Genomic DNA, 24,491 nt, shown 5'->3' with positions numbered 1-24,491 from the left:
GTTCAAGAAGAAGGCTCACCACCACCTTCACAAAGTAGGGACGGGCAATAAAAGCCAGCCTTGCTAGCGATGCCCTTATTCCCAGAATACATTTTAATTATTTTAAAAAGGTAATAGGCGGAGAGTTGTTATAAAAGAGACATTCTTGGGTTGGCAAGCAGTGAAATGTGGTGAGTGCCAGAGATTAGAGCTGGAGTCAGTTTTTCACTATACAGATAGATAAGTGACCTGGATTTGGAATGGGGGAACCGTATCCCAAGTTTGCAATTGTTACCAAACTAGAAGGTTGTGAAAGGCGCTATATAAATGCAAGCTCTTTCTTTCCCTTTTATAATAAACTGCCAGACACCCTGCTATTAAACCACGAGCAGATGATCCAGCTTTACCATCAAATCCTGTGAATTAGCCGGATGGTGCATTTCACACTGGCGGTTAAGATCCATAAACATGATTGGTTGCACCTTAGATTCACAGGATGTAAACCCAACCCGGTTACAAATATATACTGGATTATATGTAAACGCAGAACATAATGAGAGTAAAACAAGGGCCTAGAAATTGAGTTGACGCCACGCCAGGGCTTTAGCACCGGAAATTTAGCGCCGGCGCTAATTCCCTTGCGCGCGCCAAAAATTCAGTAGCGCCGCGCCCAGACGGCTGCCGGCGCTACTGGCGGGCATGAGTGCCTCCCAATGGGCGCTGAGTGCCGCATTGCGGCGCTAATCCGGCGCTGCGGCACCCGATGCGGTGCGGCAGGCTGGGGAAGTGCAGGCCTCCTCCTCCCGTTAAGGAGGCGCTGCCTTCACCCGATCGCTGGCCGTTTGATTTTTTCAAAAATGAGCCCGGCACCTCGGACAAGTGCCGGGCTTGCAGGCCAGACGCATCTGTTCCGCGGGGGGGGGGGTGGAGGAGTCCGGGGAGGGTGGTGCGGGCAGGCGGCCGACGCGACCTTAATGCGCCGGCGCTAACTTGTGTAAGACTCGGTTGCCAGAGTCTTAGTTGCGGCTGCCACGGGCGAGGCGGCCGCAACTGAATTTCGGCGTTCGGGCGCGTTGCCACGGCAACCGGGACGCTGCGCACACCGATGACGTCATCGGTGCCGGCGCAGCGCAACCGGCTAACGCCGATGGCAGCGCCGAAGTGAATTTCAGAAACGGCTATCATTGCGGCGCTAGGCCCTCTAGCGCCGCAAAATGGGCGCTAACCCTACTGAATTTTCAGCCCAAGGACTCCACAACCATCACCCTCTGCACACATGGGGTAGAATTTCCATCTTCCTTACTCGCTGACAGTGCAGACTCACCCTGGACCACCTGATCTCTGGATATTACATTAAGTACACAACCACCTGCAATAAACAAACAAATCTCTAATTTTGTCACAAATTCATCTGAATTCCTAAGGTGACTGTATTGCAAGTACAAAGGTATAACGAACTATGTATTTTAAGTTCAGGACATTTTAAACAAAACATTTGTAAGAGAGGTCAAAGGACTCGACAACGAGGTTGCTAGTAAGTAATCAGCAAAACTTACTTTCAAAGCTCTGATTGGCTCACCCAATGCTCACTTTATTTATTAATTAATGAGTTTGTGGATTTTGTTGAGGCATGGAAGTGATCTGATTGGCTACCAATAACTGTCATTCATCATCTGTTATGCAAATGAGGGGTTGTCCAAGTGTTTAAAATGTGCCGGTTCTCACTTTCACAGCAGTTAGATTGAGTGAGCAAGTTTAGGTGGTAGATTTGCTGAAATCCAGACACACTATAGAAATTAAGATGGCCTCCCAAGTGCGTCAGAACTACCACAAGGACTGTGAGGATGCTGTCAACAAGCAGATCAACATGGAGCTCTATTCCTCCTATGCTTATCTCTCCATGGTGAGTTATCTATCTACTTTATTTGAATGATTTCTATGTAATAAACTAGTTAGATATCTAGTTGTTTTAGTTGCATGACCTAAAAGGGCTTAAATGTCAAATGGGAGCTGTTTTCTCGTCTTGAATTGGTCACCAGTTGAAGAGTATGGATTTGACTGTAGTGCAAATATTTCAATTAAGTGACTGCAATTAATCAAATGCTGGTTAGGCCTTCATGCCTTCTGTTGAAGTGAGTTGAGGATGGTGTACTGTTGGTAAAACCTTCCTTAATGACATGATTTGAGTAGGAAATTGTTGGATTTGCAGTTCTTCCTTTACTAACTTTCCACAAGAAATGAGTAGAAGTAGTTCCACTGACCTCTGGTCTCCAGCTTGGTCTTTATTTCTACCCCCCACCCCCAATCTTTCCTGCTGATAGATCCTCCTATTAGCTAGTTTAGTTGTGCTGTTTCTAATGTGAAGAGACCGACTGTTCAATGAACAAACATTTAATAACTAGTTGAAAATGATATTTCTTCTAAATAAGGCATTGCACAATAACCAGTCTGATCAGAAATAATTTTGAATTGCATGCGGGTGAAACTTTAGCCTGGCCTAACTTCCTTTCTCTTTGCAGTCCTATTACTTTGACCGGGATGATGTTGCCCTGCGTCACTTTGCCGAGTTCTTTAAGGAGCAGTCACATGAGGAACGTGAACATGCTGAGAAACTGATGAAATTCCAGAATCGACGTGGGGGGCGTATTGTCCTGGAGGACATCAAGGTATCTTTTCAGAAACGGGATGAGCTTCTTTGACTTGTGAACTACTTTTGGGATTCAGGTGGGAAATGGAGAGTGGAAGAGAAAGAAAGAGCTTGCATTTCAAGCTTAAGACAACCATCCAATCTTCCCAGCAGACTTGATACTAGAATCCACTGTTCATTCAGTATTTCTGGTTTGAAGTCCCATCTTCCATAAGGAGATTAAATCTTCATTGATTCACTTGCAGATGGTGGGAGGTGGTATTCATTTCAAGGTAATGAGTGATTTGCTGCTGCATCTCCCTGTGTCATCCACTGTCTTGCACAGACTCCATTGTATTGAATGCCTTGGGCAGGAACTCTTGAGGTTGTTGCAGCCTTTAATTTCCTTCATTGAGGTAGAACATTCTCAAGTAAATTCTGGTTTGTTTTTTTCCAGAAACCAGAGCAGGATGAGTGGAGCAATAGTCTGGAGGCGATGCAGAGAGCTCTGCAGATGGAGAAGAATGTCAACCAGAGTCTGCTGGATCTGCACAAACTCTCCACTGTGAGCACTGACCCTCATGTAAGTTTCTAATGTTCCAACTATGAATATTCAGATGTGTTGAGGGTGATGGTTGAAATTGGAAAGATCTCCATATCCAGTAAGACTGTTTCTCCATTGCAGCGATATCAACAAGCCCTTTTTAATGAATGGTCCAGATCATACTGTAGACTTTATCATTAAACCTCTCCTGGGGGCACTCTAGTATCTGAAGGAGTTGTAGAATACAATTCTAAAGTATTGAATTTGACACCTGTGCAGTAATCTCACCTGGGGCATAATCCACCAAATGCTCTACTTGTACCAACCATCCAGTCCCGGAGAAGATGTGGAGCAATTCCTCAGTGTTATCCTTGATCTGTTGTCTGTACTGACTGGTTTCTCTTTCCTTTTTCCAGTTGTGTGACTTCCTGGAGACCCACTACTTGGATGAGCAAGTGAAGATGATCAAGAAGCTTGGAGATCACATCACCAACTTGAAGAGACTGGGAGCCCCTGAGAATGGCATGGGAGAGTACCTGTTTGACAAGCTCACATTAGGGGAATGATTCCCTATCCTTCAGCATTCAATTCATCATCTCATATTGATGAGGGACCTCCAACTTCACTATGAAGTGTGACTGAGACTTGAGGTGAATGATGGCTTTGGATGTGGTTCATTCTTGAGCTGACTTTTTTCCCCTCCAAGTGCTGTCAAGGAAAATAAAAGCTATTCAGCATTGGAGTGGTTTGTCTTTCCTTGTGTAAATTGAGTAGTGGATCTGGTGTCTGTGACACCCAGCTCGTGATAGCCTCAGCAGCAGATGACCGAGCTGTTTAACTTGTGCAGGAACTTAAGCTGCATTTTTCCCCCCTGCCTCATTTGGCCTGACCAGATGTCTGTGGTTACATCTCCAAATTGGAGACTTGAGGGTTTTTGTATTTCACAAAATGCAAGATTGCTTGAGTTTCTCCTTGGAACAATCTCTTGGCTGACAACCATGGGAATTCAGGTACCTGTTCTTGACCAGTGATGTTGCTCTGTTAGGTGGGCATTTGATAACTCCATGTCATGAATGTGTAGCATCCTTTTCACCCCCATTTATAGAAACATGCATCAGAGAGGCCAGTCAGCCTATCATAGCTGTGCTGGCTATTGAATTAGTCCTACTTTTCCCCATAAACTTTCTTTTTTCTCCCTGTTTAAGTATATATCTAATTCACTTGAGAGTCACTACTGAATCTACTACCCCCCACTCTGGCAAGCAGTTCATTCCAGCTTGTAACAACTCACTTTTATATAATTTAGGGGGGAATAAGCTCTGTTTTTGCTCTGGTTCCTTGGTAATTATTATAAATCTGTGTCCTCTAGTTAACACCCCACCAGTGGCAACCACTCCTCCTTAATTATTCTAAATCAAAATTTCATATAGTTCGGAAAATCCCTCGACAATCTTTGCTCGTAGAAGAATAAACCCTGCATCTCCACTCTCTCCACATACCATGTACTACGCGTGAGGCTGGTAAAGCAAGTTTTGGCTAAAATGTTTAGGGTGCAAAAGCAAAAAAAAATAGTGTAGCAGAATGTAATAAATAATAACCAAGTACCTGCTTACTTCAATATGTGTCAACCTTCTGGGCTAAGAATTGCTCAGCATTCTGATTCAACTTGTATCTGCCAGGGCAATGAATAGAAACCAGCTCTTTACACTTTATACAGTGCCCACTGGATGACGAGACACTTTGTCACCAGTACACAGTGCATTAACTAATAGTCATTTGCAATTTCAAGTTTACGCAAATGTTTCTCTGGGGTTGCCTTTCACCCTTGTGGGCAGGGAGTAAGAAGGGTGTCTGGATATGTGCTAGTGCGACATAGATTCACCAGTGTAAAAGGCCGCGTATGAATCTAGGATTTGGATCGTGACATTTGCTGGCTAATTGTTTTTTTTAAGTATGTATTCCATTTAACTGCTACTCTACACACTACACTTGGCAGTGAGAGTAGGGTACAGGTCAAAATCTGAGCTTGCTGTTCTCATAGTCAACAGAGATCTTCTGGCCTCCGCTGCATTTATACTACAGCAGGGAAACTGGGTTCTACCAACAAACAGTTTAGAAGCTTTTTTTGTGCCATATCGATACAGTATATATATTCTGACCTTTAGCCAAGCTACGAAGGAATAGTGGTTCCTTCATCGTCACTGGGTTAAAACCTGGAGCTCCCTATCTAACCGCTGTTGGGAGAACCTTCACCGCATGGACTGTAGCGGTTCAAGAAGAAGGCTCACCACCACCTTCACAGACAAAGTAGGGACGGGCAATAAATGCCAGCCTTGCTAGCAATGCCCTTATTCCCAGAATGAATGTTATTTAATAATAAGGTAATAGGCAGAGAGTTGGTATAAAAGAGACATTCTTGGGTTGGCAAGCAGTGAAATGTGGTGAGTGCCAGAGATTAGAGCTGGAGTCAGTTTTTCACTATACAGATAGATAAGTGACCTGGATTTGGAATGGGGGAACCATATCCCAAGTTTGCAGTTGTTGCCAAACTAGGTTGTGAAAGGCGCTATATAAATGCAAGTTCTTTCTTTCCCTTTTATCCCACTCCTGTTGCCAGACATCCTGCTATTAAACCACTAGCAGATGATCCAGGTTTACCATGAAATCCTGTGAATTCACTGGATGGTGCATTTCACACTGGCGGTTAAGATCCATAAACTAAACAGGTCGCTCCTCAGATTCACAGGATGTAAACCCTACCCCGTTACAGGTATATACTGGATTATATGGCACGCAGAATGTAATGAGAATCAACCTGTGTCTCAGTGGGTAGCATTCTCGCCTCTGAATCAGAACGCTGTGGGTTCAAGTTCCACTCCAGAGACTTGAGCACAACAATCTAGGCTGACACTCCAATGCCGGTGCTGAGGGAGTGCTGCGCTGTCAGAGGTACCGTCTTTCGGATGAGACATTAAACCGAGGCCCTGTCTGCTCTCTCGGGTGGATGTAAAACATCACATGTCACTATTCGAAGAAGAGCAGGGGAGTTATCGCCGCTGTCCTGGCCAATATTTATCCCTCAATCAACATAACAAAAGCAGATGATCTGGTCATTAGCACATTGCTGTTTGTGGGAGCTTGCTGTGCAGAATTGGCTGCCGCATTTCCTAAATTACAACAGTGACTACACTTCAAAAGTACTTCATTGGCTGTAAAGTCCTTTGGGACGTCCTGTGGTCATGAAAGGCGCTATAGAAATGCAAGTCTTTCTTCTTTCTTTCCCAACAACCATCACTCTCTGCAATCATGGGGTAGATTTCTGACAAACTTGGTATAGAATTTCCATCTTCCTTACTCGCTGACAGTGCAGACTCACCCTGGACTACCTGATCTCTGAATATTGCATTAAGTTCACAATCATCTACAATAAACAAACAAATCTCTAATTTTGTCACAAATTTATCTGAATTCCTAAGGTGACTATATTGCAAGTGCAAAGGTATAACTATGTATTTTAAGTTCAGGACATTTTAAACAAAATATTTTTAAAAGAGGTCAATGGACTCGACAACAACAAGATGAGCACTTGAAACGCCATAGCAGACAAGGCTACAGACCAAGTGCTGGAAAATGGGATTAGAATAGACAGGGCTTGATGGCCGGTGCGGACAAGACGGGCCGAAGGGCCTCTTGCTGTGCTGTATAACTGTGACTATGACTCTATAACAAAAAGGCTGCTCATAAGTAATCAGCTAAATTTAACTTCAAAGCTCTGATTGGCTGACCCAATGTTCACTTTATTAATTAACTAGCTGAAGTGCCCGGCGGTGCCGAGGCTTTTTCGAGGGCATGTTGTTGTTGGAAGAGAGAGAGAGAGCGACTGGGGGGAAGAGAGAGAGCGACTGGGGTGAAGAGAGAGAGCGACTGGGGGGAGGAGAGAGAGCGACTGGGGGGAAGAGAGAGAGCGACTGGGGGGAAGAGACAGAGCAACTGGGGGGAGGGGAGGGAGGGGGGAGGGGAGGGGAGGGCGGAGGGGAGGGTGGGGGGGAGGGGAGGGAGGGGCGGGGGGAGGAGGGAGGAGGAGAGAGGAGGGGGAGAGGAGGGAGGGGGGGAGGGGAGGGGAAGGGGGAGAGTCCCCGAGCCCCCTGATCCCCGTCCCCCCAAACTCCCGAGCCCCCTGATCCCCACCCCCAAACTGCCGAGGTTGGCCCCCCCGAGGCCCCCCCCACCACCAACCAAGCACCGAACTCCGGAGGCGCGATCTTCCGAGCACCGGCCTCCCGAGCTGGCTTCAAGACCGCCGATCGCGAGACGGCCGGCGGGCCCGGTTGCCAGGGTAACCGTTGACGCTCACCAAGCCCCGCCCCCCGGCCGAGCCAGAGAGAGAGACGCCGCGTCTGAGCTGCTCCTGCTGCGCGCGCACCCTTTAGTAAGGTAGCGGCGCTGGGCTGAGGCCCGCCCCTCCAGCCTTCGAGTGGGGCCGGGAGGTGCCTAGCTCGGGCGTGGGTGCGGAGGAGAGGCCGAGGCTTCGAGGCCTACCTGGAAAAACGGGGAAAGGTAGGAAAATTAATGAGATTAGATAAGTTAATGACTTTCTAAATCATTTTTTTTTTAAACAATATGTGTTTTAAAAGCAACGTTTTTTTTAAAGACGCAGAAAGCGGGAAAAAGAAATAAAAAGTTTGGAATCAAGATGGCGGCGACTCACCTCGATTCAGAACGATAAGGCCCGCCCACACACGCACCGATTGGCCCGGCGGCAAAAGCCAGCAACCCGGCGTACGATTGGTCGAGCTCGAGGTCACTCTGTCGCTAATGAGCGGATAATGAGATGCTAATGAGCGGAATGTTAAGGTTTTTCGGATACCGCGGGCGCGATTTTAGCTCGGCCGAAATGCAAATATGCTTAAAACCGTTTTGGAAAGGTAAGCTTTCTTTCGACGTAACGCACGCATAGCTACGCCCTGTAACTTTCGAGCGCATAGCCGCCCAGACGCACAGGCGATGACAGACAGACAGAAGGACAGACAGACAGAAGGACAGACAGACAGACGGACAGAAGCATCGCTTTATATATATAGATGAATGAGTTTGTGGATTTTGTTGAGGCATGGAAGTGATCTGATTGGCTACCAATAACTGTCACTCATCATCTGTTCTGCAAATGAGGGGTTGTCCAAGAGTTTAAAATGTGCTGGTTCTCACTTTCACAGCAGTTAGATTGAGTGAGCAAGTCTAGTTGGTGGACTTGCTGAAATCCAGACACACTATAGAAATTAAGATGGCCGCCCAAGTGCGTCAGAACTACCACAAGGACTGTGAGGATGCTGTCAACAAGCAGATCAACATGGAGCTCTATTCCTCCTATGTTTATCTCTCCATGGTGAGTTATCTATCCACTTTACTCTCTATTTGAATGATGTCTATATAATAAACTAGCTAGATGTCTAGTTGTTTCCTAGTTGCATGATCTAAAAAGGCTTAAACTTCAAACAGAAGCTGTTTTCTAGTCCTGTATTTGTCACAGGTTGAAGAGAATGGATTTGACTAGTGCAAATGTTGCAATTAGTGGCTGCAATTAATCATGTGCTGGTTAGTCCGTCTGTTGAAGTGACTTGAGGATGGTGTACTGTTGGTAAAACCTTCCTTCGGTGAGTTGATCTTGCAGCATGAATCTGTTGGTTTTGCAGTCATACCCTTACTAACTTTACATAACAAATGAGTAGAAGTAATTCCACTGATCTCCAGCTTGGCCTTTATTTCCCTCCCCCAGTCTTTCCTGCTGATGGAGCCTCCTTTTTTGCCAATTTAGTTGTGTGGTTTCTAATGTGAGAAGAGAGACCGACTGTTCAATGAACAAACATTAATAACTAGTTGAAAATGATATTTCAACAAAATAAGGCATTGCCCAATAACCAGTCTGCCAAGTGATCATTCTGAATTGCACACAGGTGAAATCTTTCTTTCTCTCCACAGTCCTATTACTTTGACCGGGATGATGTTGCCCTGCGTCACTTTGCTGAGTTCTTCAAGGAGCAGTCACATGAGGAACGTGAGCACGCTGAGAAACTGATGAAATTCCAGAATCGGCGTGGGGGGCGTATTGTCCTGGCCGACATCAAGGTATCTTTTCAGAAAAAGGATGAGCTTCTTTAACTTGTGAACTACTTTTGGGGTTGGGCTGGGGGTGGGAAAGAAAGGAAAAACCTTTTACATTTCAAGCATAAGACAGCAATCCAATCTTCCAAGGAGACTTGATACCAGAATCCACTGTTCATTCAGTATTTCTCTTTTGAAGTCCCATCTTCCATGAGGAGATTCAGTCTTCATTGATTCACTTGGAGATGGTGGGAGGTGGTATTCATTTCAAGGTAATAATGTGCTGTTGCCTCTCCATGTCATCCACTGCCTCGCACAGACTCCATTGCCTTGGGCAGAAACCCTTGAGGTTGTTGCAGCCTTTAATTTCCTTCATTGAGGTAGAACTTTCTCAAAAGTAACTTCTGTCCTTTTTATTCCAGAAACCAGAGCAGGATGAGTGGAGCAATGGTCTGGAAGCGATGCAGAGAGCTCTGCAGATGGAGAAGAATGTCAACCAGAGTCTGCTGGATCTGCACAAACTGTCCACTGAGAGGACAGACCCTCATGTAAGTTCCAACTATGAATCTTCAGATGTGTTGAGGGTGATGGCTGAGGCATTTACCTGCCATTTAATGCAACTATTGGAATGATCTCCATATCCAGTAGACTGTTTGTCCATTGCAGAGCTTTGAACAAGCCCTTTTTTATGTAGGTTCCAGATCATACTGTAGACTTATCATTAATTTTGGCCTGGGAGCACTATAGTATCTGAAGGAGTTCTGCAATCCAATTCTAAAGTATTGAATCTGACACCTGTGCAGTAATCTAACCTGGGGCAAAATCCACCAAGTGCACAACTTGTACCAACCATCCAGTCCAGGAGAAGATGCGGAACAATTCCTCAGTGTTATCCTTGATCTGTTGTCTGTACTGACTGGTTTCTCTTTTTTTTTCCAGTTGTGTGATTTCCTGGAGACCCACTACTTGCATGAACAAGTGAAGATGATCAAGAAGCTTGGAGATCACATCACCAACTTGAAGAGACTGGGAGCCCCTGAGAATGGCATGGGAGAGTACCTGTTTGACAAGCACACGTTAGGGGAATGATTCCCTATCCCTCTGCATTCAATTGAATCTCAACATAATGTTGTAGGACCTCCAACTTCACTATGAAGTGTGACTAAGACTTGAGGTGAATGTTGACTTTGGGTGTGGTTCATTCTTGATCTGATTTTTCTCCTTTAACTGCTGTCGATGAAAATAAAAGCTATTCAGCACTGGAGTGGTTTGTCTTTCCTTGTGCCAATTGAATAGTGGATCTAGTAACTTTGTCACCAAGCTTGGAGATATTCACAGCAGAACATCTAGCTGTTTACAGGAAACTATTTTTCTTATCTGGCACTGACGGGACCGGCATAGTGCCGGTTTATCGAAAAGTCCGGATTAGAGAGAGGTATAGTTAAAAGGAACGAGAGCTCCGTACACAGCAACAAATCCAGGCTTCCCTGTTGCTAAGCAACATATGCAGGAACCCCGATTGCACAGCCACAGATTGAGGAACGGCTAGTAATATGAAGTAAAACTTACCTGAACCTACTCCTGAATTTTGCCGGTTAACTGAGATTTCTGGTTATTTAGGTGCCGGTAAATCGAGAGTTTCTTGTAACTTGTGGCTGGATTCTAACCTACCTTTTTTCTCCCCCCATGCCTCATTTGGCCTGACAAGAGGTCTGTGGCTACATCTCCAAAGAGGAGAATTGAGGGTCTTGGTATTTCACAAAATGCAAGATTACTCGAGCCTCTAATTTGGACATTGTCTTGGCTGACAACCATGGGAATTCAGATAACTGTATTTGACCAGTGATGATGTTCTGTTAGGTGGGCTCTTGACAACACCATATCATGAATGTGTAGTGTCCTATTCACCCACATTATACAAACATGCATCACAGAAGGAGGCCATTCAACCCATCATACCTGTGCTGACTATCCAATTAGTTGCACTTTCAACCTCGTGTCATTTTTTTCCTGTCTCAGGTGTATATATCAAATTCCCTTGAGTCAATATTGGATCTATTGCCACTACCCTTTCAAGCAGTGCATTCCAGCTTGTAACAACTCACCTTTTTTATATAATTGAAGGGGGGGAGGGAACTCTCCAACTGTGCGCTGGTTCCTTGGCAATTATTGTAAATCTGTGTCCTCTAGTTACCAATCCACCACTGAAAACCACTCCTTCTTTACTCTTAATCAGAACCCCCCCTATAATTTGGAACACCCCTTGACATTCTCTGCTCTAAGCAGGACAATCCCAGTCTCTCCACATGCCATCTGCATCAGGTTGGCAAAGCAAGTTTAGGCTAAAATTTTCAGGATGCAGGACATTGTTGGCTAAAGCACAAAATAAATAATAGCACAGCAGAATGTAATAAATGATAAATAAGACACTGCTTCCATCAATATGGGCTAACCTTCTGGGCTAAGAACTGCTCAGCATCTGATTCAACTTCTTTCTGCCAGGGCAAGGAATGGAAACCAGCTCGTTACACAATGGCCACTGGAAGTCTAGACACTGCCTATCACCAGCACACACTGCATTAACTAATAATCATTTGCAATTTCAAGATTAAGCAAATGTTTCTTTGGGGTTGACTTCCACCCTCTTGGGCAGGGAGTATTGGTAAGAAGGATGTTTGGATATGTGCTAGTGGGACACACATTCACCAGTGTAAAAAGCTACACATGAATCCTGTATTTAGGATTTGGATCATGACCTTTTTTTGCTGGTTAATTGTACATTTGTTTTAAGGAGTATGTATTCCATTTAATTGCTACTCTACACTACACTTGGCAGTGAGAGTAGGGCACAGGTCAAATCCTGACCTTGCTGTTCTCGAAATCACCAGAGATCTTCTGGCCTCCGCTGCATTTATGCTACAGCAGGGAAATTGTGTTCTACCAACAGACATTTTAGAGGCATTTTCTGTGCCATATAGATGCAGTATATCTATTCTGACCTTCAAGCAAACTACGAAGGAATAGTGGTTCCTTCATCGTCACTGGGTTAAAATTCTGGATCTCACTATCTAACCGCTGTTGGGAGAACCTTCACCACACGGACTGTAGCGGTTCAAGAAGAAGGCTCACCACCACCTTCACAGACAAAGTAGGGACGGGCAATAAAAGCCAGCCTTGCTAGCGATGCCCTTATTCCTAGAATACATTTTAATTATTTTAAAAAGGTAATAGGCGGAGAGTTGTTATAAAAGAGACATTCTTGGGTTGGGAAGCAGTGAAATGTGGTGAGTGCCAGAGATTAGAGCTGGAGTCAGTTTTTCACTATACAGATAGATAAGTGACCTGGATTTGGAATGGGGGAACCGTATCCCAAGTTTGCAATTGTTACCAAACTAGAAGGTTGTGAAAGGCGCTATATAAATGCAAGCTCTTTCTTTCCCTTTTATAATAAACTGCCAGACACCCTGCTATTAAACCACGAGCAGATGATCCAGCTTTACCATCAAATCCTGTGAATTAGCCGGATGGTGCATTTCACACTGGCGGTTAAGATCCATAAACATGATTGGTTGCACCTTAGATTCACAGGATGTAAACCCAACCCGGTTACAAATATATACTGGATTATATGTAAACGCAGAACATAATGAGAGTAAAACAAGGACTCCACAACCATCACCCTCTGCACACATGGGGTAGAATTTCCATCTTCCTTACTCGCTGACAGTGCAGACTCACCCTGGACCACCTGATCTCTGGATATTACATTAAGTACACAACCACCTGCAATAAACAAACAAATCTCTAATTTTGTCACAAATTCATCTGAATTCCTAAGGTGACTGTATTGCAAGTACAAAGGTATAACGAACTATGGACTAGAAATTCAGTTGCGTCCGCCAGCCGTTAGCACCATAAGAGGGGTAGATTTCCAACGCTAGGCACTTAGCGCCCGGGCGCAGGCCGATCTGCGCCTACGCCCAACTTCAGTTGACATTTAGCGCCGGCGCAAAGTGTTTGCGCCCGCTCAGCTGCGCGCGCAGCTTATGACGTCATTTCGTCGTGCAACGCTGTTTGTGCGCCCCAAACTGGAAATTCAGTGGCGCCCGCCCAATGTGGGCGTGGCGCTGTTAAGAACTGTGAAGTGGAACGCAGCAGAGGCCCTGCGGGCCTCGGGGAGCGCTAATTAAAGGGCACTTAGACTGAACTATAAAGGCCAGCCATTTTGCTGTAATGACTTTAGTGCTTTGGATTTCTGGACAGAGACCAAGGAACAGACCTTCCTGATTTGGGACAACATAGGAGAGGTATTTTTGGCTTCTGGCCAGAGCTTGGAAATTTCACTCATTGTGATTTCACTGTTTGCAAGTTTATTATGGGGGCTGCATGGGGTTCCAACCCTCAGTTCCAGCATTATGTGCGAAGGGCTCGCAGACGCTGTGTGAGAGGGCCAGCCATGCCTAGACGCAGAGGGGCCATCAGGCGTCGGCAACATAGGCCTTACCCACTCAGGGAATACCGGCAGCAGGTGTCCTATCTCACCATGACTGCCGCGCATTGTGTTAAGAGGCTGCGCTTCAGAAGGGAGGTGGTTGCAGAGATCTGCCAGCTGCTTCACAGAGATCTGCGTCCACAGCTGATGTGCAGGACGTCTCTGTCGGTGGAAGTGAAGGTCATGGTGGCTCTGAACTTTTGTGCAAGCGGCTCATTCCAAGCCGCTGCTGGGGACATAGCGAACATCTCCCAGTTCGCCGTGCATCGCTGCATCCGGCAGGTCACCGATGCCCTTTTTGCAAGGAGACACCAATTCATCTCCTTCCCCATGACCCTAGAGAGGCAGGAGCAGCGTGCAGTCAGATTTGCCAGGATCGCCGACTTCCCCATGGTGCAGGGCGCCATTGACTGCACGCATGTGGCTATGCGGGCACCTATCGGCAATGCCGAGGATTACCGCAACCGGAAGGGCTACCATTCCCTCAATGTACAGCTGGTGTGTGACCACAGGCAGCGCATCCTAGCTGTCAATGCCCGCTTTCCAGGAAGCAGCCACGATGCATTTATCCTGCGCCAGACTACTGTGGCTGACATGTTCGAGGCACAGCCTCCACCAAGGGGATGGCTTACTGGGGACAAGGGCTACCCTTTGTGTACATGGCTCATGACCCCGCTCCGCGCGCCCAGGACCCCTGCGGAGGAGGCATACAACGAAAGCCATCAAGCCACAAGGAACATCATAGAGCAAACGATTGGCCTCCTCAAGCAACGGTTCCGCTGCCTGGATCGATCCGGCGGATCTCTACAGTATTCGCCGGATAGAGTCTCCCAGTTCATCGTCGTTTGCTGCATGCTGCACAACCTGGCTATCCGCAGGACTCAGGCACTGCCACCTCACGTTGGACCACCACCTCAGGAGGACGAGCAGGAGGACCATGAGGAGGAGGAGGAGGAGGAGGAGTACCAGCCCAGGAGGGAGCCACAAGGTCCAAGGGCCGTCCGCCGGCGGCTTATTGAACAACACTTCTAGGCCCCCTGTCAGGGAATGGCTTGTGGCAATGAACGCACCTGAATGCAGCCGCTCCGCAAGCCCTCAGCCGGTTAACGCAACAACCACTTGAAACATGACACCTGGACAAGCTGAATAAATAAAAAGCTTTATTTAACAAACTCAGGGCCCTTCCCACATGAAACAGGAAAACAGACAACACCCCCAAAAAACAGTCAAAAACATATCTCACTCCCACAACCTGGGGAGGAATAACAAAACTTGTCCATCCAATTGGCCTTCATCCTTGGCCTAACCAAGACAAACCCCCCCATACAGAACACAAACACCCCCATATAAAAAAACAGTTGCCTTCATCTTCGGCGTTAGCAAAATAAGCCCCCCCCATACAGAACACAAACACCCCCATATAAAAAAACAGTTGCCTTCATCTTCGGCGTTAGCAAAATAAGCCCACCCCCCATACAGAACACAAACACCCCCATATAAAAAAACAGTTGGCAACACACTCTACTTGGTGTGCCGACAGGGCGAGTCCTTGTGCAGGCTTCTCCGGCCCCTGCCCGACCTGTTGCTCCGCCTCAACCTGGGCCCTGTGGGTGTTCCAAGGCTGGGGGAAGGCTCCTGAGGGGCACAATGCGTGACGGCAGATGCCCTTGGGGGTCGGCCTAGACGAGGTCCGGCCCTGGAGGGGCCGGCTGCTGACTGCTGCAGCTGTGGCTGGGCAGCATCAGTCTCTCCAGCAGCTCGTCGCAGCTTGGCTGGGGGAGTGGCAGTGGCGGCTGCATCAATGGGGGCAAGCTGGCTGATGCCAGGCGCTCGCTGGTCGCCAGAGACACTGGCACTCGGCCGGGCTGGCACTGCAGCAAGCGCAGCAATCTGGTGAAGGCCAGACCGCTGTGCTGCAGCAGGGCGGCGGGTGCCCTGGCGATGCTTCCGTGACACAGCGAGTGTGGCAGAAGTGAGTGCCCGAACTGCCCTGGTCTGTGCCCGCATCAGATCAGCCAGTGTCTGCACGGCACCACTCATGAACTCTCGACTCGCGTCCTGTGCTGCCGCGAGTTGGTCGACACCCCTGGCCTGTGAGTCCCCGAAATCGGCCACACTATGAGCCAGGGACTCAATGGCCTGAGGCAACTGTCCCACAACCCCCATGAACTCGTTGTGGCGCCGCTCCGAGGCCGCGGACATTTCATCAAGGAGGCGCACCTCCTGGGCGAGGACCGTCTCCGGACTGGAGGCCGGACTCTCCCTCTGGGGAGAAGGCCGCCGAGCTGCCCGACCCTTCCCGCGTGCCTGGACGCCACTGGGCCCAGCAACTGCCCTCCCCTGCAACACTTCCCCCCTCTGGGGAGAAGGCCGCCGTGCTGCCCGACCCTTCCCACGTGCCTGGACGCCACTGGGCCCAGGAGCTACACCCCCCTGCAACACTTCCCCCTGGCTCTCCTCCAGGCAAGACGTGTCCCCTCCATTGCCATCCCCTGGCGCGGATGAGGGTTCCCCCGATGTGCCGCCTTCCTCTTGGTCCTCGTCGTCCTCCTCTTCCGAGGGACTGGCACTCTCAGCTTCAGGGACCTCCTCCTCACCAGCTGAAAGCAGGAAGGCACAAGAGTAGCTTTAGAGTGAGGACAGGGCGTCAGCGAGGGAGGCATGATTGGTGGCATTATGCGCATTGGTCGGACAGTGGCAAAGGATGTAGATCTGAAGCGCAAGGGGAACGAGAGAGGTGCAAACGGTCATGTCCTTACCATTGGGGCCCAGCACAGGGTCGGCATCGCCAATATCAACGGGGCCAACCACCCGGGCATGCATGAGTCGAGCCACGCGCTCCTCCAGGTCACTGAGCTCCTGGAACTGGGCACGGCCTCCCCCGGTGACAGTCCGGCGCCTCAGATTCTGCGCCAGCTTGGCCTGCAAGAGAAAGGATGGCCTCTAAGTACAGTGTGGTGCCCTGTTGTTGTGTGCACTGCCTCCCATGGTCGAATAGCTTGGCCAGTGTGGTGCCCTGTTGTTGTGTGCACTGCCTCCCATGGTCAAATAGCTTGGCCAGTGTGTGAAGTGCAGAAAGTGCTATTGATGATCATGCCAGTGCCATAGCTGCGGGAGGAGGGCTGGCCATTAGGCCTTTGAGGTCCCTTTGCCCATAATGTGAGGTGCACATGCAAGGATGAGGAGGACACTGGAAAGGGTACTCACCCTGACCAACCAAGTGAGGTCGTTGTACTTCTTGCGGCATTGGTCACCAGTCCTGGGGACATCGCTGTTGGCTGACACCCTCTGGGCGATTTCCCTCCAGGCTCTCCTGTACTGCCTCCTAGGAGCCTTCTTGCCACTGTCTGGGCAGAAGATCTCTCTGTTCTTTTCCAACCCCCTAAGCAGCACCCTCAAAGCATGCTCTGAGAAGCGCTGCGCTCGTTCACGGGCCTTCTGCATGGCTTCAGGCGCTATTTGGGTCCACCAGCAGTGTTCAGGCCTAGCTGCAGGGCTCCACTATCCAGGGCGTGGCAGCAGACAAAGTCGACCCTTCCCCCTTTAAGAGCTGGCCGGCGTGAGGGTGTCTGCTGTCAATCAAAACATGACCGCACCTGCGCTGCGCCCGGCCTCGGCGTTATCAGTCCGCACCGCCGGCTTAGCGCCTAAAGATAGGAATGCAATGCCAGTTTCAGCGCTCGCCCAAACTCCTTGGCCAAAGCTACTGAATTTCGGCGAAGTGGCCTCCACTTTCCGGCGGGCGCTAACTTTATCGCCCGCCCGACTTTACCGCCCCAAAAGTGGCTAGACTGAATTTCTAGGCCTATGTATTTTAAGTTCAGGACATTTAAACAAAACATTTGTAAGAGAGGTCAAAGGACTCGACAACGAGGTTGCTAGTAAGTAATCAGCAAAACTTACTTTCAAAGCTCTGATTGGCTCACCCAATGCTCACTTTATTTATTAATTAATGAGTTTGTGGATTTTGTTGAGGCATGGAAGTGATCTGATTGGCTACCAATAACTGTCATTCATCATCTGTTATGCAAATGAGGGGTTGTCCAAGTGTTTAAAATGTGCCGGTTCTCACTTTCACAGCAGTTAGACTGAGTGAGCAAGTTTAGGTGGTAGATTTGCTGAAATCCAGACACACTATAGAAATTAAGATGGCCTCCCAAGTGCGTCAGAACTACCACAAGGACTGTGAGGATGCTGTCAACAAGCAGATCAACATGGAGCTCTATTCCTCCTATGCTTATCTCTCCATGGTGAGTTATCTATCTACTTTATTTGAATGATTTCTATGTAATAAACTAGTTAGATATCTAGTTGTTTTAGTTGCATGACCTAAAAGGGCTTAAATGTCAAATGGGAGCTGTTTTCTTGTCTTGAATTGGTCACCAGTTGAAGAGTATGGATTTGACTGTAGTGCAAATATTTCAATTAAGTGACTGCAATTAATCAAATGCTGGTTAGGCCTTCATGCCTTCTGTTGAAGTGAGTTGAGGATGGTGTACTGTTGGTAAAACCTTCCTTAATGACATGATTTGAGTGGGAAATTGTTGGATTTGCAGTTCTTCCTTTACTAACTTTCCACAAGAAATGAGTAGAAGTAGTTCCACTGACCTCTGGTCTCCAGCTTGGTCTTTATTTCTACCCCCACCCCCAATCTTTCCTGCTGATAGATCCTCCTATTAGCTAGTTTAGTTGTGCTGTTTCTAATGTGAAGAGACCGACTGTTCAATGAACAAACATTTAATAACTAGTTGAAAATGATATTTCTTCTAAATAAGGCATTGCACAATAACCAGTCTGATCAGAAATAATTTTGAATTGCATGCGGGTGAAACTTTAGCCTGGCCTAACTTCCTTTCTCTTTGCAGTCCTATTACTTTGACCGGGATGATGTTGCCCTGCGTCACTTTGCCGAGTTCTTTAAGGAGCAGTCACATGAGGAACGTGAGCATGCTGAGAAACTGATGAAATTCCAGAATCGACGTGGGGGGCGTATTGTCCTGGAGGACATCAAGGTATCTTTTCAGAAACAGGATGAGCTTCTTTGACTTTTGAACTACTTTTGGGATTCAGGTGGGAAATGGAGAGTGGAAGAGAAAGAAAGAGCTTGCATTTCAAGCTTAAGACAACCATCCAATCTTCCCAGCAGACTTGATACTAGAATCCACTGTTCATTCAGTATTTCTGGTTTGAAGTCCCATCTTCCATAAGGAGATTAAATCTTCATTGATTCACTTGCAGATGGTGGGAGGTGGTATTCATTTCAAGGTAATGAGTGATTTGCTGCTGCATCTCCCTGTGTCATCCACTGTCTTGCACAGACTCCATTGTATTGAATGCCTTGGGCAGGAACTCTTGAGGTTGTTGCAGCCTTTAATTTCCTTCATTGAGGTAGAACATTCTCAAGTAAATTCTGGTTTTTTTTTTTTCCAGAAACCAGAGCAGGATGAGTGGAGCAATAGTCTGGAGGCGATGCAGAGAGCTCTGCAGATGGAGAAGAATGTCAACCAGAGTCTGCTGGATCTGCACAAACTCTCCACTGTGAGCACTGACCCTCATGTAAGTTTCTAATGTTCCAACTATGAATTTCAGATGTGTTGAGGGTGATGGTTGAAATTGGAAAGATCTCCATATCCAGTAAGACTGTTTCTCCATTGCAGAGATATCAACAAGCCCTTTTTAATGAATGGTCCAGATCATACTGTAGACTTTATCATTAAACCTCTCCTGGGGGCACTCTAGTATCTGAAGGAGTTGTAGAATACAATTCTAAAGTATTGAATTTGACACCTGTGCAGTAATCTCACCTGGGGCATAATCCACCAAATGCTCTACTTGTACCAACCATCCAGTCCCGGAGAAGATGTGGAGCAATTCCTCAGTGTTATCCTTGATCTGTTGTCTGTACTGACTGGTTTCTCTTTCCTTTTTCCAGTTGTGTGACTTCCTGGAGACCCACTACTTGGATGAGCAAGTGAAGATGATCAAGAAGCTTGGAGATCACATCACCAACTTGAAGAGACTGGGAGCCCCTGAGAATGGCATGGGAGAGTACCTGTTTGACAAGCTCACATTAGGGGAATGATTCCCTATCCTTCAGCATTCAATTCATCTCATATTGATGAGGGACCTCCAACTTCACTATGAAGTGTGACTGAGACTTGAGGTGAATGATGGCTTTGGATGTGGTTCATTCTTGAGCTGACTTTTTTCCCCTCCAAGTGCTGTCAAGGAAAATAAAAGCTATTCAGCATTGGAGTGGTTTGTCTTTCCTTGTGTAAATTGAGTAGTGGATCTGGTGTCTGTGACCCCCAGCTCGTGATAGCCTCAGCAGCAGATGACCGAGCTGTTTAACTTGTGCAGGAACTTGAGCTGCATTTTTTCCCCCCTGCCTCATTTGGCCTGACCAGATGTCTGTGGTTACATCTCCAAATTGGAGACCTGAGGGTTTTTGTATTTCACAAAATGCAAGATTGCTTGAGTTTCTCCTTGGAACAATCTCTTGGCTGACAACCATGGGAATTCAGGTACCTGTTCTTGACCAGTGATGTTGCTCTGTTAGGTGGGCATTTGATAACTCCATGTCATGAATGTGTAGCATCCTTTTCACCCCCATTTATAGAAACATGCATCAGAGAGGCCAGTCAGCCTATCATAGCTGTGCTGGCTATTGAATTAGTCCCACTCTCCTACTTTTCCCCATAGCCTATCTTTTTTTTTTTTTCCTCCCTGTTTTAAGTATATATCTAATTCACTTGAGTCACTACTGAATCTACCCCCCCCCCCCCCCCCCCCCCCCCACTCTGGCAAGCAGTTCATTCCAGCTTGTAACAACTCACTTTCATATAATTTAGGGGGAATAAGCTCTGTTTTTGCTCTGGTTCCTTGGTAATTATTATAAATCTGTGTCCTCTAGTTAACACCCCACCAGTGGAAACCACTCCTCCTTAATTATTCTAAATCAAAATTTCATATAGTTCGGAAAATCCCTCGACAATCTTTGCTCGAAGAAGAATAAACCCCGCATCTCCACTCTCTCCACATACCATGTACTACGCGTGAGGCTGGTAAAGCAAGTTTTGGCTAAAATGTTTAGGGTGCAGGACATTGTTGTCTATAAAGCAAAAAAAATAATAGTGTAGCAGAATGTAATAAATAATAACCAAGTACCTGCTTACTTCAATATGTGTCAACCTTTCTGGGCTAAGAATTGCTCAGCATTCTCATTCAACTTGTATCTGCCAGGGCAATGAATAGAAACCAGCTCTTTACACTTTATACAGTGCCCACTGGATGACGAGACACTTTGTCACCAGTACACAGTGCATTAACTAATAGTCATTTGCAATTTCAAGTTTACGCAAATGTTTCTCTGGGGTTGCCTTTCACCCTTGTGGGCAGGGAGTAAGAAGGGTGTCTGGATATGTGCTAGTGCGACATAGATTCACCAGTGTAAAAGGCCGCGTATGAATCTAGGATTTGGATCGTGACATTTGCTGGCTAATTGTTTTTTTTAAGTATGTATTCCATTTAATTGCTACTCTACACACTACACTTGGCAGTGAGAGTAGGGTACAGGTCAAAATCTGAGCTTGCTGTTCTCATAGTCAACAGAGATCTTCTGGCCTCCGCTGCATTTATACTACAGCAGGGAAACTGGGTTCTACCAACAAACAGTTTAGAAGCTTTTTTTGTGCCATATCGATACAGTATATATATTCTGACCTTTAGCCAAGCTACGAAGGAATAGTGGTTCCTTCATCGTCACTGGGTTAAAACCTGGAGCTCCCTATCTAACCGCTGTTGGGAGAACCTTCACCGCATGGACTGTAGCGGTTCAAGAAGGCGGCTCACCACCACCTTCACAGACAAAGTAGGGACGGGCAATAAATGCCAGCCTTGCTAGCAATGCCCTTATTCCCAGAATGAATGTTATTTAATAATAAGGTAATAGGCAGAGAGTTGGTATAAAAGAGACATTCTTGGGTTGGCAAGCAGTGAAATGTGGTGAGTGCCAGAGATTAGAGCTGGAGTCAGTTTTTCACTATACAGATAGATAAGTGACCTGGATTTGGAATGGGGGAACCATATCCCAAGTTTGCAGTTGTTGCCAAACTAGGTTGTGAAAGGCGCTATATAAATGCAAGTTCTTTCTTTCCCTTTTATCCCACTCCTGTTGCCAGACATCCTGCTATTAAACCACTAGCAGATGATCCAGGTTTACCATGAAATCCTGTGAATTCACTGGATGGTGCATTTCACACTGGCGGTTAAGATCCATAAACTAAACAGGTCGCTCCTCAGATTCACAGGATGTAAACCCTACCCCGTTACAGGTATATACTGGATTATATGGCACGCAGAATGTAATGAGAATCAACCTGTGTCTCAGTGGGTAGCATTCTCGCCTCTGAATCAGAACGCTGTGGGTTCAAGTTCCACTCCAGAGACTTGAGCACAACAATCTAGGCTGACACTCCAATGCCGGTGCTGAGGGAGTGCTGCGCTGTCAGAGGTACCGTCTTTCGGATGAGACATTAAACCGAGGCCCTGTCTGCTCTCTCGGGTGGATGTAAAACATCACATGTCACTATTCGAAGAAGAGCAGGGGAGTTATCGCCGCTGTCCTGGCCAATATTTATCCCTCAATCAACATAACAAAAGCAGATGATCTGGTCATTAGCACATTGCTGTTTGTGGGAGCTTGCTGTGCAGAATTGGCTGCCGCATTTCCTAAATTACAACAGTGACTACACTTCAAAAGTACTTCATTGGCTGTAAAGTCCTTTGGGACGTCCTGTGGTCATGAAAGGCGCTATAGAAATGCAAGTCTTTCTTTCTTCTTTCTTTCCCAACAACCATCACTCTCTGCAATCATGGGGTAGATTTCTGACAAACTTGGTATAGAATTTCCATCTTCCTTACTCGCTGACAGTGCAGACTCACCCTGGACTACCTGATCTCTGAATATTGCATTAAGTTCACAATCATCTACAATAAACAAACAAATCTCTAATTTTGTCACAAATTTATCTGAATTCCTAAGGTGACTATATTGCAAGTGCAAAGGTATAACTATGTATTTTAAGTTCAGGACATTTTAAACAAAATATTTTTAAAAGAGGTCAATGGACTCGACAACAACAAGATGAGCACTTGAAACGCCATAGCAGACAAGGCTACAGACCAAGTGCTGGAAAATGGGATTAGAATAGACAGGGCTTGATGGCCGGTGCGGACAAGACGGGCCGAAGGGCCTCTTGCTGTGCTGTATAACTGTGACTATGACTCTATAACAAAAAGGCTGCTCGTAAGTAATCAGCTAAATTTAACTTCAAAGCTCTGATTGGCTGACCCAATGTTCACTTTATTAATTAACTAGCTGAAGTGCCCGGCGGTGCCGAGGCTTTTTCGAGGGCATGTTGTTGTTGGAAGAGAGAGAGAGAGCGACTGGGGGGAAGGGAGAGAGCGACTGGGGTGAAGAGAGAGAGCGACTGGGGGGAAGAGAGAGAGCGACTGGAGGGAAGAGAGAGAGCGACTGGGGGGAAGAGAGAGAGCGACTGGGGGGAGGGGAGGGAGGGGAGGGGGGGGAGGGGGAGGGCGGAGTCGAGGGGAGGGCGGGGGGGAGGGCGGGGCGGGGGGAGGGGGGGAGGAGGAGAGAGGAGGGGGGGGAGAGGAGGGAGGGAGGGGAAGGGGGAGAGTCCCCGAGCCCCCTGATCCCCGTCCCCCCAAACTCCCGAGCCCCCTGATCCCCACCCCCAAACTGCCGAGGTTGGCCCCCCCGAGGCCCCCCCCACCACCAACCAAGCACCGAACTCCGGAGGCGCGATCTTCCGAGCACCGGCCTCCCGAGCTGGCTTCAAGACCGCCGATCGCGAGACGGCCGGCGGGCCCGGTTGCCAGGGTAACCGTTGACGCTCACCAAGCCCCGCCCCCCGGCCGAGCCAGAGAGAGAGACGCCGCGTCTGAGCTGCTCCTGCTGCGCGCGCACCCTTTAGTAAGGTAGCGGCGCTGGGCTGAGGCCCGCCCCTCCAGCCTTCGAGTGGGGCCGGGAGGTGCCTAGCTCGGGCGTGGGTGCGGAGGAGAGGCCGAGGCTTCGAGGCCTACCTGGAAAAACGGGGAAAGGTAGGAAAATTAATGAGATTAGATAAGTTAATGACTTTCTAAATCATTTTTTTTTAAAACAATATGTGTTTTAAAAGCAACGTTTTTTTTAAAGACGCAGAAAGCGGGAAGAAGAAAGAAAAAGTTTGGAATCAAGATGGCGGCGACTCACCTCGATTCAGAACGATAAGGCCCGCCCACACACGCACCGATTGGCCCGGCGGCAAAAGCCAGCAACCCGGCGTACGATTGGTCGAGCTCGAGGTCACTCTGTCGCTAATGAGCGGATAATGAGATGCTAATGAGCGGAATGTTAAGGTTTTTCGGATACCGCGGGCGCGATTTTAGCCCGGCCGAAACGCAAATATGCTTAAAACCGTTTTGGAAAGGTAAGCTTTCTTTCGACGTAACGCACGCGTAGCTACGCCCTGTAACTTTCGAGCGCATAGCCGCCCAGACGCACAGGCGATGACAGACAGACAGAAGGACAGACAGACAGAAGGACAGACAGACAGACGGACAGAAGCATCGCTTTATATATATAGATGAATGAGTTTGTGGATTTTGTTGAGGCATGGAAGTTATCTGATTGGCTACCAATAACTGTCACTCATCATCTGTTCTGCAAATGAGGGGTTGTCCAAGAGTTT

General features: G+C 47.5%; 4 protein-coding genes across 4 annotated transcripts in view; all 4 read left to right on the top strand.

Moving 5' to 3' along the window:
- The window catches only part of LOC147099792 (ferritin heavy chain, oocyte isoform-like), a 346,456-nt gene that overhangs the window by 56,924 nt on the left and 265,041 nt on the right, over positions 1-24,491 (top strand). The window lies entirely within an intron of this gene.
- On the top strand, positions 1,697-3,891 carry LOC147099803 (ferritin heavy chain, oocyte isoform-like). The gene is made up of 4 exons (XM_085969125.1): positions 1,697-1,882; positions 2,499-2,645; positions 3,063-3,188; positions 3,566-3,891. The coding sequence occupies exons 1-4, from the start codon at positions 1,781-1,783 to the stop codon at positions 3,713-3,715; spliced, it is 525 nt and encodes a 174-aa protein (XP_085825251.1). The 5' UTR covers positions 1,697-1,780; the 3' UTR covers positions 3,716-3,891.
- LOC147099802 (ferritin heavy chain B-like) lies at positions 8,366-11,139 on the top strand. Its single transcript, XM_085969389.1, has 4 exons — positions 8,366-8,532; positions 9,126-9,272; positions 9,671-9,796; positions 10,188-11,139. The coding sequence occupies exons 1-4, from the start codon at positions 8,431-8,433 to the stop codon at positions 10,335-10,337; spliced, it is 525 nt and encodes a 174-aa protein (XP_085825515.1). The 5' UTR covers positions 8,366-8,430; the 3' UTR covers positions 10,338-11,139.
- On the top strand, positions 17,814-19,995 carry LOC147099801 (ferritin heavy chain, oocyte isoform-like). Its single transcript, XM_085969137.1, has 4 exons — positions 17,814-17,990; positions 18,606-18,752; positions 19,171-19,296; positions 19,673-19,995. The coding sequence occupies exons 1-4, from the start codon at positions 17,889-17,891 to the stop codon at positions 19,820-19,822; spliced, it is 525 nt and encodes a 174-aa protein (XP_085825263.1). The 5' UTR covers positions 17,814-17,888; the 3' UTR covers positions 19,823-19,995.

Source organism: Somniosus microcephalus, chromosome 28 (genome assembly GCF_052327205.1).
Source record: "Somniosus microcephalus isolate GS21.2 chromosome 28, FLI_Smic_1.0, whole genome shotgun sequence".
Classification (NCBI taxonomy): domain Eukaryota; kingdom Metazoa; phylum Chordata; class Chondrichthyes; order Squaliformes; family Somniosidae; genus Somniosus; species Somniosus microcephalus.
This window is presented reverse-complemented; position numbering and strand designations above follow the sequence as displayed.

Coding starts and splice junctions, on each gene's coding strand:
- LOC147099801 (XM_085969137.1), top strand. CDS start 17,889: ATGGCCTCCCAAGTGCGTCAGAACTACCACAAGGACTGTGAGGATGCT. Junction 17,991..18,605: donor CCTATGCTTATCTCTCCATG/GTGAGTTATCTA, acceptor TTCTCTTTGCAG/TCCTATTACTTTGACCGGGA. Junction 19,297..19,672: donor CTGTGAGCACTGACCCTCAT/GTAAGTTTCTAA, acceptor TCCTTTTTCCAG/TTGTGTGACTTCCTGGAGAC.
- LOC147099803 (XM_085969125.1), top strand. CDS start 1,781: ATGGCCTCCCAAGTGCGTCAGAACTACCACAAGGACTGTGAGGATGCT. Junction 1,883..2,498: donor CCTATGCTTATCTCTCCATG/GTGAGTTATCTA, acceptor TTCTCTTTGCAG/TCCTATTACTTTGACCGGGA. Junction 3,189..3,565: donor CTGTGAGCACTGACCCTCAT/GTAAGTTTCTAA, acceptor TCCTTTTTCCAG/TTGTGTGACTTCCTGGAGAC.
- LOC147099802 (XM_085969389.1), top strand. CDS start 8,431: ATGGCCGCCCAAGTGCGTCAGAACTACCACAAGGACTGTGAGGATGCT. Junction 9,273..9,670: donor TTGTCCTGGCCGACATCAAG/GTATCTTTTCAG, acceptor TTTTTATTCCAG/AAACCAGAGCAGGATGAGTG. Junction 9,797..10,187: donor CTGAGAGGACAGACCCTCAT/GTAAGTTCCAAC, acceptor TTTTTTTTCCAG/TTGTGTGATTTCCTGGAGAC.